Below are 17,790 nucleotides of genomic sequence, written 5' to 3' on the forward strand. Positions count from 1 at the left end.
CATTTCTGATTTTGTTGATTTGGATATATTCTCTCTGCCTTTCGGTTAGTTTGGATAAAGGTTTGTCTATTTTGTTGGTTTTCTCAAAGAACCAAACATTTGTCTCGTTGATTCTTTGTACAATTTTCTTTGTTTCTATTTTGTTGATTTCAGCTCTCAATTTGATTATTTCCTGTCGTCTAGTCCTCCTAAGTGAGTTTGTTTCTTTTTGTTCTAGAGTTTTTAGGTGTTCTTTTAACTCACTAGTGTGGGATTTTTCCAGCTTCTTTATGTAGGCATTTAGTCCTATGAATTTTCTTCTTAATGCTACTTTCATTGTGTCATAAATCTGGGTATGTTGTGTGGTCGTTTTCATTGAATTTTAGGAAGTATTTTATTTCTTCCTTGACCCATTGATGATTCAAGTGAGCACTGTTTAATTTTCACGTTTGTGGGCTTACTGAAATTAATGTTGCTGTGGAATCCTAATTTTAAGCCATGGTGATCTGATAAGCTACATGAGGTTATTTCCACTTTTTGTATCTGTTGAGGTTTGATTTGTTACCTAGTATGTGGTCAATTTTTGAGACGGTTTCATGGGGTGCTGAGAAGAACGTATATTCTTTTTTAAAATGTTTGGATGAAATGTTCTATAGATGTCTGTTAAGTCCATTTGAGTCATAACATCTGGTCCAGTGGAGGTCTCTGCCTCCTCGTGTTGCTTTTTAAAACTTCCCCCTGGAAACATTCTTTGCTTCTAAGGCTTCTTAGTTTTCTGTTGTCCTTCCTATAGCTCTCATTTGAAGTGGGTTTCTGTTAGACAGTGGGTATTACTGCTTTTATTTGTACCAAGAGTCTCTGTCTTTCCTTTAAGATTCATGTTTATTTATGTTTATGTGCACATATGTGCCTATAGTGGCCAAGAAGAGAGTTCCCTACCCCATCGAAGTAGAGTTACAGATTGTTGTGAGCCATCAGACCTGGGTGCTGGGACCAAATTCTAATCCTCTGAAAGGGCAGCAAGTATTTTTACCCCCTGAGCTCTCTCCTCCAGCCCCACCAGTTTTCTTATTGGTGTGCTTAAACCACATCTACTTGATGCAGTTAGTGATGTTTGGATTTGGGTTCCGCATTTATTCGTTCTCGATTTCTTTGTACCCCTTTTCTATTCCCCCCGCCCTAATTTGGGGCTAATTTACCAACACTGAAAGTTTTAATTTTGTTTATATGCTTTCTTACTCTCTCTCCTTTTTGTAGATTTTTTTTCTCCTGGCTGCTACAGAGATTGCAACACTCATTTCCAGTCAAGTTAAAATCAACCTTTTACTGTTTTGAGTGGGGTATAGAGACCTCATCCCCACAGAGACCCTCATATCTGAGGAAGGAGGAGAAGCAGGGTTTGGTTCCAGGTCAGACAGAAGAGACACACTGCCCTGGTCACCTCTCAGCACAGGTGTAGGACCTTCTATCCCAGTGGCCTAACGCCTTGTATCTTATGCCTGGGTATGTCAAAAGCTCTTTGTGACCATTGATACTTGCAGTTGTCAATTTAAAAAAAAAAACTCTCCTTAAGAATGAGTAGTCTGCTGTCTAGCCATGTGCTCCCTGTGTCTCCACCCTGCATATTGCTGGTTAATTGATGGTGCGGGACAGGGAACTCGGGGTGGGGCTCCTGAATGCTAGGAAAATGCTTTATCCGAGCCACACCTCCAGCCCTTTCCTACTTTATTCTGAGACATGATCCTGCTGCATAGCCCAGGATCTTTCAGCCTTCTCACTAGCTAAAATCAAGCCTCTTGCCGGGCGTTGGTGGCGCATGCCTTTAATCCCAGCACTCGGAAGGCAGAGGCAGGCGGATCTCTGTGAGTTCGAGACCAGCCTGGTCTACAGAGCTAGTTCCAGGACAGGCTCCAAAGCCGCAGAGAAACCCTGTCTCGAAAAACCAAAAAAAAAAAAAAAAAAATCAGGCCTCTTCGCCATATCTGGCTATCCTGCTGGCCTTGTAATAGTCCCAGGTTCCCTTTGCTGTCTCTTCCTTTCACTGAAGATGGGGGCTCTTGGCAGAGGGTGATCTCAGCTTTTCTCTTTTACCTGAAACCTTCTTCATATGCTAGTTTCATTCCTGGGGACATTTTAAATAAAGAATTCTGAGTTGTCAATATTCCCTTTTGTGTGCTGAAAATGCTGCTCTGGCCTAGTATCTCCAATAGAACCCATGGCCATTCATACCCAGTGTCTCTGATAGAACCCCATGGCCATTCATACCCAGTGTCTCCGATAGAACCCTATGGCCATTCATGTTGCTACCCTGTGCAGAATGAGTTCTTTCTCCTCGGGCTTCTCTGTTTTTAGCGTTCAGCAGTCTGGGTGGGCTGTACTTGAGCTGAGCTTCTCGGAGTATGTCCTATTTGCTGTTTACTCTGCTCTTTGAACGCTGCTAAGTTCTTTTCTATTCCACATTCTCTCTCCTCCTAGTGGTAATCCAACAAGAGTATTAGATCACTTGACCGTGTCCCATGAATCTTCAATTCTTCCTGGAGACTTGTGTTGCTCTAGATAGAATTTCCCAGAGCTTGGGTAGGGATGCTCTTGGCTTGTCCGCAGATCCTTGGCCTTTTCCTCGCACATTGTCATACAAGTCCCATGAAGAGCAATTTCTAAGTCAGGTTATTGACACTTTGGGGCTAAACTTTCTTCTTGGTCATTCTTGTGAACATTCTTTCTTCTTGGTCATTTCTTTGCTGAGACCTTCTGCTTTCCATTTGTTTCGAGAGCCTTTCCCCTTCCTGCAGCATCTACTTAACACATCCTTTCAGGTTTTATCAAATGAGTCCAGCATCAGCGTCAGCCCCAGCATGGCTCACCTCTCCCTAGGCATCAGACGTGGTTCTAACCACGAGCACATACTCAGCAATTCTGGATTACAGTCTGGCCATCCTGAATGTGATGAGATGCTAAGCCATGGCGCACTCCAGATAAATAAATAAAATGGAATTTAAAAAAAAAAAAACCTTCTCCACAGTCCCCCTGGTGCTTTCCAGTTCTCTGGACTCCCTTTTCAGTGCCTTAGAACCCGAGCTGGGCTTTGTTCAAGTTCTACTGAAGACTCCTCATGCCTGAGCTCAGATCCAGGCCGAGCAGCAGAAAGACAAAAGGGAGGAAAAACAAGGGCTTTTGCCTACCTTCATACCTGTTGCCACCAGAAAGGGGCAGCTGCTTTTCAAGATGCAGGTTCCTGGGCCCACCATATTCCAGCATCAACATAGCATTTGGGGGGACAGTGGTGATCCCCCTCTTCTTCTGGCTGTCAATGGGTTCCTTTCTCCCCAGTGCAAGAACTATAGCAAGCCAAGCCTGAGATGGAAAGAATCTATTACAGCTCATCATCTTGATGTTTCCCCATCTCCTGACTTCTGGTATCACAGCTCCCCCTCACTAAGCTGCTGTCTACATCTGCAGGGTTCCAGAAAGGTTTTGAATAGGAGGGACCAGGCAAGTGTGATCTGGAGCCGGAGCCCACTTCCTTCCAACCTGTATTTCAACTTCATGTCTCAAAAGCTCACTCTGGCTGCCTCTGAAGCTTGTGCATTGTGAGTGCAAATGACTGTGGCCTGTGCCAGCCTCGGTAGAGTCTCTTTCAAGCTACCTCTTACTGCCAAGGGAACACTCCCTGGGCAGGACCCTGTGTAAGGCACCTGTGCCTCTGCCCTCCTAATATCTTGGTCCAGGATGAACTCAAGGCTCAGCGCTGAAAGAGGCATCTCCTATGGAAGTCAGAGCTGTGTGGACTGCCCTTGGACATATAAACCAGGCTCCAGGGGAAGGGTAGGGCCTGAGCCGCGCCTTGAAGGCCAGCCCTGTGGTTGTCCCGTACTCAAGTGGTGCAGAAGAGAGACCTGGGATGTCAAAGCAGCACCTGCAATGCTTGGTAGAAAGGGAGGGGCTCCAGAAGGAAGGTGGGCGGAGCCAGACCACTGCCTCCTCACACCACATCCTGGTGTGGGGTCTCCCTTTTCAGAAGTAGTTGAGCTTCATTCATGGGTCTGAGTGCAGGAGTGGAGATGGCGTTTCCTTTTAAGGCTGTATTTCCCACTCCCTTAGCATACGTCTGAAACTCCCCGTGTCTACAACACAGCGCCACTCTGGAAAGCAGCGTCCATTCCGCTTCTGATGAGCTCGAGTCCAGGTGGTATTAAATAAATAACTCATTTCCGCCTAGGTGGCTTCATTATATGCACAAGCCACCAGAGCCATGTCCTTCAGAGAGGGACTCTGAAAGGCAGGGCAGCCTCTGGCAGAGCTTTGACCCGGGCTGCATCAGCCTGACAAAGTCCTGGGGCAGAGGAGCTTGCTGGAGAGAGGAAGCCTTCAGAAGAGCCGTGAGAGACAGGCGAGCTTGAAGAACACCGCACTATAACATGCAGGGACTCCTTCCCATAGCTCTGGGGTTGCTGGCTTACTTACTGTGTGGAGAGCCACCCCGGGGGAAGGTTGGATTTCACTGGGTCACCTAACATGATTCGGCCAGCCACCGAGGGTTTATGTAGCCACATCAACCTTCAGAAACCGTGTTTTCCACATTCCCATTGAGCTCATGTGAGCAGATCCGCATACATTTGAAAACCGGTTCTTAACGCAAAAGTGCCAGCCCCTTCCTCGCGTGTAGATGCAAGCAAATCTCCACTGCGCCCAGGTCTGGTTAGAGGCCTGTCTCTGAGAGCGGCTTCCACTAGTGAGTGCATTTGCTCCTTACAGAGTGAAGAAGCGGTTTCAGATACATTTGAAAAAGGATGTGCTTGATTACGAAACGCTGCTTTCTTTGAGCCAGACTGCCTAGTGCAGTGGTTCTCAACCTGTGGGTCACAACCCCTTTGGGGTCAAAAACGACCCTTTCGCAGGGGTTGCATATTTGCATCACAATTCATAACAGTAGCAAAATTACAGCAATGAAGTAGCAATAAAGATAATTTTATGGTTGGGGGTTAGCACACCACGAGGTATTCAAGGGTTGCAGCATTAGGAAGGTTGAAAACCACCTGGCTGTTGCCCTGTGTGAACCGTGGACTGGTTAAGAGCTAGTTACCAGGCCTGGGGATGCAACTGCATTGATAGAGTGCCTGGTTCAATCCCCAGTATAAAATGGGACGCGGTGATGTGCTTGTCGTAATTCTATACTAATAGATAGAAATGTAAGGGTTGGGAATTCAAGGCCACCTAACAAGTTGAAGGCCAGTCTGGGAAAGATGATAAAAACAGAAAGTTTCCAGGGATAAACTGACAGCAAAGCTGATCTTGAGGCTGTCAAGGTGGCTCAGTGGTTAACAGCACTCGCTGCTCTTCAGGGGACCCAGTTTTGATTCCCAGCACTCGGAACAGCCTGCAGCTTCAGTCTAGAGGACCCAATGCCCTTTTCTGCCTTCCATGAGCACCAGCCATGCATGTGGTACATGTACACTCATGCAAGTAAACTTACGTATAAAATAAAAACAAGTATTAGAAAGCCGAACATGTTTGAGATTCTATACTGGTATCTGAACACATAGACTTTTCATTCCAGATGCTTTTCCACCTGGGGAGAAAGATGCTCGGTGACCTGACAGTCCATGGTCGGAGACCCCGTGGCTGGGAGCCACCATTGTGTAAATGCCAGTGTCTCTCACAGTCATACCTGCTCCAGTTAGGCTGTCCCTTGGTTTAATCCCAGCAGGTTATTAAAGTGCTAGGCTGTTCTGGAAATATCAGTCACAGCCCTCTCTCTGGGCCACAGCATGGGCGGCGAAAGCCCACCGGGTCTGCACCCTCTGAGGAAGGCCGGGCAGCTCCTGCTTCCTGCAGCATGGGGCTGCTTCCTCTGCTCCCTCCCCGTGCAGCTCCTTGAAGCTTTTCTCAGGGTGCCCCAGCCTGCCAGCCTTCTCCTCCTCTGCCTGCTTCCTTTGATTTTCTCAGACAACAGTAACAATAAGTACGATTAGCAAGGTGATTCGGAGCCCCTTTCAGAGGGCAAGACAGTAAACAGAGCTTGTTTGCCTAAGGAAACCCTCCCAGCACCCAGCCACTCAAACGGCATGTGTTAATGAACCCAGAGCCGTTAATGCGGTTTCTTCAGTTAAATTGATTCATGAATTTTGAAGAGAACATTATCTAATGAATTTTCTTTGAATAGAAAGCAATTAAAAGGACAAATCAGTCTGATTAACCCCAAAGTCACCCTCCTGCCACAAATGCTGTACAGTTTGAAATTATATCATAAAAAAAACTAGAGCACATTCGCTGTGTCTGTGCCCTCTACTAATCCATGTAAATTAATGAACAACAAAGTTAATTTCTTTGATGACCCTTTTCTAGTATCACCTGGATTATGCTGATGTTTAATTTGCTTAATGTTATAATAAAGACTAAACAGGGTTTTTTTTTTCCTCCAGTGAAGTGATTATCATTCCCTTCAGTTAAGAAGTGATTTTTATTATTTAACATGCATGTAAGGGTGTGTTTCCTGTAAGGACCGAATCACACTCCCCGCCAGCTTGGCACCACATGTGGCCAGCACTGTGGAGGAGGACACACTCCCTGATGTGTCTCTGCCCCTGGAGCCCTCCCCTCCTCTCTGTTGTTCCCATCAGAAACTCCTGCCCCAAGTCTTGTAGCCCCAGGGATGGTGGATATGGCTTGGCCTCCCTGCTCCCCAGCCTGTGTGTCCCCTCAGGAAGACAAGAGGAATCCATTGACACCAGACTCATCCTTCTGCCTGGGCTTCTGCCCTCTTTAAGGTACATTGTAAGGAATGATTCCAGAACCCAGAGGCAACAGGGAGCTGGCTATGCCTCGCGCCCAGCCATGTCTGCTGCAGTCACAAAATGCATGGCGCTTGATGTGGCTGGTCAGAGGAAACGGGAGAGGTGCTTTATTTTTGCCGCACTGCTCAGTCAAGATGCCTGCAGCCAGGGTCACCCCAACCTGGGCATACTGGCATTCAGAGCAGCCCTGGGGATAGTCCTGCCCACTGCTGGGTGTTGACAGCTAGAAGAGTGTCCCATCCCATCCCTGGAGACTTCCTCCTCCTGCGTCGCACCTGAAGTTGGAAACGAACCAGCAGCCCAAAGGACTTCCACGTAGGTGGGCCAGCAGGGGCTCCCAGGCTTGCTAATTGAACTGTGTGCAAATGCGTGCCTGCCCGCTCACAGAAAGAGCATCCCACACAGCTCCACATGGACCACGAGGAAGATGGAAAGAAATTAAAGATGTGGGAAGCCTTCCGAGGCCCACCTGCTTTGTGCCCCGCTCCCTCCCAGCTCTCCTTGCCTGTGCCACCGTGACAGGGTGCTGTGTGGAGGCCTGTGTTTTAATTGAGTATAACACCTCTATTTGTGTCATTGTATTTTCTGCTGGGGAACTGGCAGCTATTTATATCTGAGCCGCTGGAGCCGTTGGTCCAAATCACGTCACTCTGTTTTCTTTCTTTCAGATTCATTCACGAGACAGGTGTTATGGAAGCTGCTGAAGGTTGTGAAATTCGGAGAAATGGTTTCTTACCAGCAATTAGCAGCCCTGGCAGGCAACCCCAAAGCGGCTCGCGCAGTAGGAGGAGCAATGAGGAGCAATCCAGTAAGTTCCCGCAGATGGCCAGCAGGCTGGATACCTGCCATTGCTGGGTTTTGAACCACTCTGGGAGCCGAGTGTCATTTGAATAAATGTATTTCAGAGGCTATGTGGCCGGGTGTGGAGGCAACTCCTGGGAGAGGGACCGACCCTCGTGTCCCGGCCACATGAGTCCTTGGAGAGTGGCAAGCAGACAAGAGGGCAGCCTGTCCGTTCATTCACTACCCACTGGCTAGTCCCCACACTGGGTGCCTGGTGAGTGGTGGCTTTCTTCCACCCACTGGAAATGCAGCCGTATGTCCAGAAGACAAGAGGCCTGCCCATGTGGCACCAGCCTTCTGAGAAGGTTTTTGGTGAAACAGTACAACCCCATCTCCCTGGGTCTCTGGGGTATGATGAGCCTAGGAGATGTGACACCTAGCATCATAGATGTCTACTGTCCTTGGGTGTCAGCTCCGCCGGGAACGGCTCTTCCCCCAGAATGCATCAGCGTTTATTTATGTTCCTTCCTGCAAATCTGTCAGAGTTTATTGAGCTCCAAGTTCCCAGCCCACAAGAAGGTGACGCTTTTAGAGACAGCCTGTAGTTCCACATTACAGTGGGTATTTTGGTTCCCCCGGAACAGCTAAAGTCCAGGCCAAGGCCCTGCAGGCCTGTGGGCCTTGCATGAGCAAGAAGGCACTGACTGCCTCCAGGTTCCCTAAATGTCCCGAGCAGCTTCTCTGTGCCAGTATAGGTGTGCTGTCGTGTTGACAAGGCTGTGCGGGCCTCTAACATGACAGAAAAATGCCACCTGGTCAGAAGTGTACCCTGTCTGGAAGGGACGCTGATGAATCGGACAGTCTCAGCCTCCTTTGGTGGGTAGTTGTTGTTGTTTGAGAAGGGGTTTCTCTGTGTAGCGTTGGAAGTCCTGGAAGTCACTATGTAGACCAAGCGATCCTCAAACTCACAGAGATCCTCTTGCCTCTTCCCCCCCAGTTATTAAGGTTAAAGGGGTATGTATCACACCTGGCTTTGGGGATGACTTTTGCGGTCTCCCAGCAAAACTTGTCTCCTGCCTTTTGGTCAGCCACCATTTCTGGGCCACAGCTAGATTTTGACACATTAGATTTTTCTTTTTCTTTTTTTATATTGGACAGGGTTTCTCTATGGAGCCCTGGGGTTGACCTGGAACTCTCTCTGTAGACCAGGCTGGAAGTCCTAGAGGTACCTGTCTTTGCCTTCTGAGTTCTGGGACTAAAGCCATTCATCACCATGCTTGGCCATGAGGCATTAGATTTTGTTATAGACAAAGAAACAGCTCCAATACATTTTTGTTCTGTGACTCCGTTTAATGCCCCTGGAGAACAGAGGAGGCCAACGCTTTCCACCCTTCTCCTACCGCACCCTTGCAGCTACTGTTTTGAACACACACCAACGGTCCTGGCCTTTGAATGGAGTAGGTCTCTCTGCACCACACTCCCGGGTCTTAATCCCTCCTGAGGCTGAGGAGGAGGTGTTGCCATTGCCCAGGTGACTCCTGCCGCAGGACGAACGGTTTGGTATTTAGCCACACTCAAGTTAGGAACTGAGTTGTTTTGTTTTCCAAGCTTCCCGTGTGTACTCACATGATGATGAAGATGGTCCTATCAGTGGGCACCAACACCACAGCTTCTGCTCAGAGTGCAGCTAACATCTGTGCTTTAAGAACAAGCTCAGCTGCCCAGGGTACCCACTGGGACACATACCGTATCCACTTTGGTGATGAGTCTCCATCAAGCAACCCTAGAAACGAGTATGAGAAGGGGCTAATGAGACTTGAGGGAGAAAAGGCCTGGACAGTGGTAGGTTCTGCCTGCTGCCTGTGTTGGTGGTATCCTCAGCACCACTGAGGACAGGGTCCAAGGTGGGGTGGCTGTATATGTCCTCCTTACCCCAAAGCCGCCAATTTGGCATAAGCTTATAGAGAATAAAGTTCTCATGTTTTGGCTAAGCAGTGCTATTCACAAATACGAGAGGAGGGGTAGAAAGGTGTAGACTGCCCCAGGCACTGGAGGCCTCACCTCACATCATTGCTTTGGTGGCTGGCAGGAACCTCATGCCATGTGGCCTCACAACTGGCCATTGCTGGGTTAGCCACCTCAAGAACAGGAGATGCCTTTTGCAGGGTGGGAGTTTCCTCCATCCAGGAACTCAGCTTCTCCTAAGTTTTTCAAGTGAGACTCACTGGCCCTGCCAGGAGACTGGGCAACCTCTGGAGGGTGCCACACCACCCTGAATAAGGGATGCCCAGGACCAATGACTTTTCATGTGCACACACGCATGTGTGCGCACACACATACACACACACACTAGCTCACTCACAGAACCCCCTTCTGCCACATCCTCAGACACAATTTGCTAAATGTAGTTCAGAGGCAATCAATACAAGCTGAGGGAGTTTCCCACCTTTTTCTAAACAAACACATTCCTGAGGAGTTAGTTTATTCGCAGATTGCCCTGAGCACCGATGACCCCCGAGTCCTGTTCTGCCATTCACCCAGATGGCTGTTGATAAAGATTTAGCATCGTGTTCTGAGTGTCAGGGTTGTCAGTGGAGCTGAACCATTTGACCAGAAGAAAAAAACGCACCGGGAGCTATTGATTACAACTTCTCGGTGTCACTCGTTCACCAGGATTTAGGTATTGATGAGGCTGCGAGTGAAAACAAGCTTTCTCCCTTGTGGCCTCTGCCCAGAAGAACAAAGGCAAAGTTGGAAGAAATATTCAGCCAGTTCCAGAATCAGAGGGATTCCATTATCGATCGCAAGGCCCCTTCATGTTATTTTTGTTGGAGACAAATCTATGGGTTTGGAAGTTTTATAGCAGTTGAGAAAGGGCTTGCGCGAGTGATGGATCCGGGTATTGGACAAATTAGATTTCACAGCATGAAGATTTCAATGAAGCTGTAATACCACAGGCTCCTTGAGTATCGCTAGCAATCGCATTGCCTGCAGCAGGGGCTGTCAAGAAGAGGGCAGCAGTGGTACGGGTCCTTCAGATATGGCCATGGATGGAGCCCCAGTAAATCTTACTGGAGCCCCAGCAAGGAACTGTTGCTAGCCTGACGTCCATTTCTGGAGGTGAGCTGTGTGAGTACGTCACCCATCCACCTGCATTCTGTGCCGGCAGTCCCTCGACTGTGCGTTGATCCACAGAAGGAAGCAGAGAGAGGTGTGCTTGGTGCTCACTCTGTAATCCCATAATCCCTTGAGAGGGAAGAAAAAACGTCAAAGCTGAGAGGTCAGACCTGCTATCCAGGAAAGTGGTGGAATATGCATCTCAGAGTCGGCAAGATCAGATGGAGTGGCATGCCTGTCTCCACCAAAGCTGAAGGGTTGGTGTCACCTCACAGTCTTCTGACTCTGTCACTATTGTAGTTCATTTTTCTTATATAAATCAGTCAGAACGTTCCATTCTCAGTACCTGTCGTGACTCCTTTCAAGGTCAAGGTCAGACACTGTCAAGGTCACACGCTGTCATCTGCGCACACCTGGAATGCCACTTCTCACCCCGGGTGCATGGTCAGCTCTCACCTTCCCGATTGTCATGCCAGTAGTCCTTAGAACTACTCATACATGACATCTGTCCACGTCATCACGGTAGCCATCGGAGTCAAAGCAGGAGAAGGTGTGTGAGGTGTGGGAAATCGTGTCCCCATCTCCCACGCTTTGTTGTAAAACTGAATGCTGGGAGAAAGAAGGGTGGAGTCAAAGAGAAGCCATGTAGCCCCTGGAGACAGATGCTGGAACTTACACCAGTAAGCCACAGACATGTGGCAATACACAGATTAATAGAAATGGGTACCTCAGACCATCTGAGCTGGGAGGCCGCAGAAACCCTGATAAGAACTTCCTAGTCTACGGACCTTGTTGGGACACTGTGTCTGGGGGAAGGTGTAGACACAGGTGCCGTTGAGATTCCATGTGTCCCAAAGAAAAGGGAAAGAAAAACTCCCAATACACAGGCACAGCGTAAGTTGGCTTGGCCAGCTTTTCCTGTGCAGGGCCACTGGGGAATATTCTGTGTGTTCACAAAGCAGCCACAGATGGCAGCCAAAGGCATGGCTGTGTTCAAATAAAACTTTATTTACAAAATCAGAAGGTAGGCAGCATCAGCTTCACAGCCATGGTTTGCCAACACCTTGGGTAAACTGGGCCTGCCACCATCCCTGAAGATTCTAGTTACAGATTGGTGCCATCAGAAAGTCTTGTGGAACTCAGAAATGCAGGTATATAAATATAACTATATACAAATATATATATACAAATAACTTGAGTAGGGGCACATGTTCAATCACCCCTCAGGTGCAATTCGATGTCCTCCTAAACCTTGATACAAAGAATCCCATATCCCTTATATACCTCAGAACAGATGTCCATCCCACAAAGGATACGCTCAGGGCCTCTGTAGGGTACAAAGTAGGGGTACTGAAGGAACCAGCATGACGGTCATGCCAGGAACCTGCTAACTGGAGATCAGCCTGGTAGTGCCGGACAGGCAGGACCTTGTCAGTAGCATAGAGACCTCAACCTCGAGCCAGACTGACAGTGGCATTCCTGTTTTTCAGGTCCCCATCCTCATCCCCTGCCACCGCGTGATCTGCAGCGACGGCACCCTTGGCAATTACTCTGGAGGAGGGCAGGCTGTGAAGGAGTGGCTTCTGGCCCATGAGGGCATCCCAACCCGGCAGCCAACCTGCAAGGCCTTGGGTCTGACTGGGACCTGGCTCAGGCCGTCCCGTGGCTCCAGCAGCTCCAAGCCATCTGGCCGGAAATGAGTGGCTGTTGTAGTGACAACACTGTAAGGCGTGTCGGAAGCGGGGGGGGGGGGGTGCGGTGGTGGTTCCCACTATATTAAAAGCTAGATGTGTCCTGGGGGACGGGAGTTGGCTGTCCTTTCCTGTTTCTACATTTTCCAGCAGAATGAGTTGAAACGACCCACCCTTGTGGATGTCATCGGCTCCCTTCTCTGACATAATTACTGTTCCATTTTTAATGCCTATTAACGTGGGGGTGAGAGTGAGAAAGGCCTTGTGAGACTTAGGGCCCCTTTGCATGAAGGGAGATGCGTCTGACACCTGCAGACAACAGCTAGCCACCCCAGACTGTCCATACCACACAGCTGACCCCACGCTAGCGGGACCTCCCCACACCAGTCATCCTTCAAGCCATTTATCCTAGGAGATGGCAGGCCCCACTCAGTCCCCAACACCCCACCCTCGTTGGCTGGAGGAGGGACAGGCTAGGAGATAAATACCTTGTTGAGGGTCTGCGTTGTTTCTCCACCTGCCAGGAAAGTGTCTTGCATCCTCTGTGGCACTGTGGTCTACCACGATGAGATTGGGGGTGGGGGAGTATCTTCCAGAAATGATTTGGAATACTGAACAGCACACAGGGCATGAATTTGGCTGGGCTGGTGCCCTCAGGCATTCAGGTCACTTCCCGATCCCAGCTGTTTTTGCTTTCCTCGTCTTTAAATGCTCTGGATCGTATGTAGGTGGAAGGGACATGGTCCTTCTTGGGAGCGTCAAGGATCCAGGACCAGTAAAGGTCCCGACTCTCCCATGTTGATCTGTGTGCTCAAGGTCATCCACAGTAATAGTGGTCAGCCCATGCTGCTGCCAGCGCTGCAGACTGTCGCCCAGTCCACCACATGGCTCCTTCTGATGCCCTGCAATTACATCAGCCTCCCAGCTCTAAAGTGGACTTTTCCTAAAAAGTGAAAGTCTGGACAAAGAAACAGCCTGAGATCGGAGGATCGAACCACCAGTCATGGAGCAGAAAGCTAGGTTCTGTAGCGGCTTCACTGAGCGCGGAAACGACCCATGTCATCTGAAATGGAGGGACAGCCCCCTAAGGAGCTTGCATTGATGAGCTCGGTACTGCGTGCTACCTTAGCACCCATGTAAACAAACCGCAGGCCTGGTTTCCGACTTATCGTGTCCTTGTACCAGCGGCACTAATTCTGGTATTTTTGTGAAGAGGCATTACGAATGCCACACTTGGTGGGTTTGGTCGTCACCTGTCATCACAAAGCGAAGTAGGTCACGTTCTTATGGTGAGCCCTGTATCCTGTGCATTTTCAGGTAGAGCTGGGCGTGCACACTGGCCTCCTCCCATCTGGCTTCACCAGGGCACTTTCTGCTTCTTTTCTAAAAGGGTCATCTTTTTCTGACATGATCAGCAAGACATGTGGGTAGGCCTGGAATACCTTGCGTCCGAGTAATGCCACATTGATGTCTCCGGCACCGAGAAGTCACTGTCTGGTGCCTTTGTCCTGAAGAGAACAGAATTCTCAAAGAGCTACTCTGGGCCTTGCAGCCTCCTGCGCCTTGTGTGTGTGTGTGTTCCAACAGAGGGCACCGTGGCTGCAGTGTGCTGGGGAGACCCCAGCCTCCTCTCTGCTTAAGAAGGAGTTGAAAGGTGGGCGTCAGGGTTGAACTCAACGGTTTCTGAGCAGCTTCTCTCCACTGCCATGTGGGCCACCAGGCCAGTGCCTTGTATATAGGCCTCCTGTGCCTGGGTGGCCTACATAATGGGAGCTTTTCTTGTGATCGCTACATTTCCAAACAGATTCAGACTCTAAGAGGAGCCTGGGGCTGTACAGACATCCACGGCCGAACCCCCAGCATGGGATAGCCACATGCGCCCGGGACACCAACCCCATCAAAGCCGCAAGGGCAACCTGGCAGCTCCAGGTAGCCTGGAATGACGAGCAGGCGTGTTCGGGCCTGCCCTTGGAGCAGGACGAAAGCCGTGTCTGCGCTCCTCTCCGAGGGTTTCCTCGGTGCTGTCATAACAGGTTCCTAGATGCCCCGAGGTAGCCGTTGACAGCATCAGGGCTCACCGCAGTGACCGTGTACTGCTCCAAGGATAAACTCTGCAGAGGCTGACATGAAACGCCGGCGCGCGCGGTCGCCTGGAGCCGCTCCGGCTCAGGGTTGCAGCGCAGCTTGTGAAAATAAGAGGAAGAGGAAAGGCATAAAGAGTTACAAAAACATATTTTCCAAATAAAAAGAAAATGTTGAAACAAGAAAGCTGTGTTCTTTGGCCTTGGCCCCAGGTCCCCCTCACCTATTGAGTCTCCATGGCCTGAGCTCCTGCGCTTTGAATGCCGAGGCGGAGGCCCGCGCTGCGTGTCAGCTGTCACTGCGCTGAGGCTTCTGCCAGCCTCCCTGTCATCTTGCCACCTCCATAAACCATCATGGCCAAAGACTCAGACCTCACTGACAGCAGAATAGATAGGTGCCGCTGGTCATGAAGAAGGCTGAAACTCGGAAGTGCATGTGTTTCCCCAGTAAGGGAGTTTTTTTTTTTCTTCACTATGAAAGACACACACCACCCACTTACCCGTGTCCTGTGGCCCTGTCCGGTGAGGAAGAAACAGAAATGCAAGCTTAACCTGTTTTCTGCCCCAAGAAGGGGATCTCCAACCTGGAGTAAGGGCAGTCCAGGGTTTGGAAGCCATGTTCCTCTAAGAAGCTTTATTGGATAAAGGGGTTGTTCTTTGAGATTCTAGAAGCAACAGGTGAAGGCAGTGAGTACTTTGAAGGAAAGGACAGACTTGCATGGGAGGTAACTGGATGAGTTTCTGGAATGTTCTTCAGGGCTGTAGAAGATCCATACTCCTTGATGTCTTTCAGTATACCTCTCTCTTCCGTAGGTTCCACTTTCTATTACTGCCCTGTTACCCCAAGTCCCCTTTTTAGAAGGGACCTAGTGTACCTAGCACTGATACAGTCATACCGAGCCCTCAGCCCTGTCAGGATAACTTTCCCCTGTGAGCACATGGAGAAGAAAGCCCACAGCAGGTGTTGTCAGTGGCAAGGAAGGGGTTGCGGACCATCTCCAGCTTCTCGGGGTCACTGAAAACTAGTTAAATGCTGCATGTATTCCACCATGTGCCCAGGTCTAGTCCTCAGGAACAAAATGTCTCTGTGGATCTCAGTGTCAGCTCAGACCTAGACGCTATCAGTGATCAGGGGATGGCAGCTGCATCTGTGTGAAACCCTTCCTTTCCCTCAGGAGCATTCCAGAGAGTCCGGTGCTCCTTTGATTTCAGACATTGTATGGTAGGACTCTGGAGTGACAGGCACGTTGGCTTACTATACAAGCCAAGGAGGGCTTCCTGTTACCCTAAAGATTTTTCTGGAAGTCCACTCAAGAAGCGAAAACTTCTGCAGCTTCCTCCTGTTGGGAGAGGTCTGGGTCCCTGTGTGTCCTATTTACTCATGTCTCACAACTATATCACAGAGGGCAGATAGGGGCCCTGGGTGGGAAGCTAAATTTCTTAGGTCTCCTCCAAGCCATCTCTGTACACCCTTTGTCTTCATGAACATTGTATCAAAGTCTGTATTTAAGAGTCTAGAATTAGCAGAGTACAGAAGGCCACAGAGGATGTAGTTGCAGCTGTTGAAGAGGCAGAGGCAGGAGGATGGTAACTTGAAGGCCAGCCTGGGCTGCTTAGGAAGACCTATGTCTTTCATACCATTTTTTTAAAAAGCACTTGTGATGTGGGAGCAGGAGGATGGAGGTCAGCCTGGTCTACTTAGCCAGTTTCAGGAGCAGGAAGATGGAGGCTAGCCTGGTCTACCTAACCAGTTTTAGGCTAGGGAGGACTTCATAGGGAGATACTGCAAAACAGCAACCAAAAAAATCAAAGGAAAAAAAATGAAGAATTAAAATCCTAGCAATTTCACTTGAACAGTTTGGATAAAATTAAATGAGACTCTGTAAAAGGCTCCTTTCAGGTCCCATTGTCTGTCTGTCTGTCTGTCTGTCTGTCCGTCTGAAACAAAGGAAAAGTGATAGCCAAAGGCCAGTAAGAGCCCAAAGAAACCATAGCTTCTGACATGGCTCCAGGTGACCAAGCACGGGCATCCGGGGGCCTCAGAATGCCGGGACCCCATGGCTCCAGCTGCTGACAGATGAAAACCGCCTGGTCTCCATCACACAGGGCCTCTCCAACAAGAGGCTGTGGTGGGATTGGGGGCCAGAGTAGATGAGGAAATAGGAAGTGGATGCTGGGCCGGGAGGTGCAAATTGACAGCAGGGCCCAGCCTGACAGCGCCTCTGATTGATGAGAGGACACTGTTAACAAGCCTTTAAAGTTTCTCATTAATGTTTTTTTTTTTCACTGAAGAGAGCCACAAGAAAAAAAATTCCACATGGACGGTAATTAAGATCGATCCTGTACAGTATGGTGCTGGCGCTGTTGGGAGCCTTTAAAAGAAGAAAGCAAACTCTCCTATTAAACACCCATTTTCAGGCTGCCAACTTCTGGGTTATTGAAGCCCCATGCCATGTGCAGGAGGCACATTGTGTGGACTAGGGTGGTGGTGGGCCTCACAGGGAACCTGTTTTCACTGACGACACCGAATGGAGCCTCCACCTTTCCACTGCCGTGATCTCTGACTGAGTGGCCCAGGTGACAGGAGCTTTTGGCCCGTCCCACGGAGTGTCGAAGCTGGCTCTGCATGACATGTGTGACCCTCCAAGAGATTCCAACTCTGGAGTAAGGTGGAGGGCAGAGGAAGGAACCGCGAGGTGAAGAATCGTGTCTCTCCTTGTGCACACACGCAGCTGCAGCCCACGTCTCCCTGCTATGCAGCATAGGGTATATGTGCCTCCGGGTCCATTTGTTGACTGATAAGGAGGAACCCAGCTGGAGAGGAGACCAGTGTCTAAACACTCAGTGCTGTGGGACACTGCAGAAGTGCTGCTTTCGTGTTTGGATTGTCATGACTACAGGGCATGTGTGAGATATTTCAGACACTGCGGCAGGGGTGAGGGGCCTGTGGGGTGATTCAGTGGAGTTTATCAGGAAGTCCACCTAGTGGAAGTTGACCCTAGAATCTCCCTTTCTTGGGCTCTGTAGGGAGCTGGGGTCTAGCCTGACAGAGTGAGGGTACACATAGGGAATGGGATCATTGTAAAGGCCTTGATGTCCAATTTCTGAGAGACAAAGACTATTTCTGTATCCAAATCATCCCACCAGGCTAGCAAGACTCCTGGGAATCCTGCCAGCAAAGGTGGCTCTGAAGCCCCTCCATCCTGTAGTTCAAGGTCAGCCCATGCTAGTATGTGAGGCTAGGCAGCCAACCCCTCATTTAGCACCCACTTGCGTGGTCTCAAAAGTTGTCCCTAAGATGGCCCCTTCCTAGTTGCCAGGACATGAGAATTCTCACTAAAAATA

The 17,790-nt window shown here is 49.4% G+C and overlaps 1 protein-coding gene across 2 annotated transcripts in view; it reads left to right on the top strand.

Annotated features, from left to right (window-relative positions):
* The window catches only part of Mgmt (O-6-methylguanine-DNA methyltransferase), a 229,073-nt gene extending 216,636 nt beyond the window's left edge, over positions 1–12,437 (top strand). Inside the window, exons 5-6 of one of the 2 annotated variants that reach the window (XM_050137874.1) lie at positions 7,442–7,581; positions 12,164–12,437. In XM_050137874.1, the coding sequence (XP_049993831.1) occupies positions 7,442–7,581; positions 12,164–12,373 (350 nt within the window). In that variant the 3' untranslated portion in view covers positions 12,374–12,437. The remainder of the gene's footprint in view (positions 1–7,441; positions 7,582–12,163) is intronic. The other variant, XM_050137875.1, reaches the window with a different exon arrangement.
* Positions 12,438–17,790: the final 5,353 nt, after the last annotated feature.

The sequence above is a fragment of the Alexandromys fortis genome, unplaced genomic scaffold, assembly GCF_014885135.2.
Source record: "Alexandromys fortis isolate MF-2015 unplaced genomic scaffold, M_Fortis_MF-2015_v1.1 scaffold_3, whole genome shotgun sequence".
Taxonomy (NCBI): domain Eukaryota; kingdom Metazoa; phylum Chordata; class Mammalia; order Rodentia; family Cricetidae; genus Alexandromys; species Alexandromys fortis.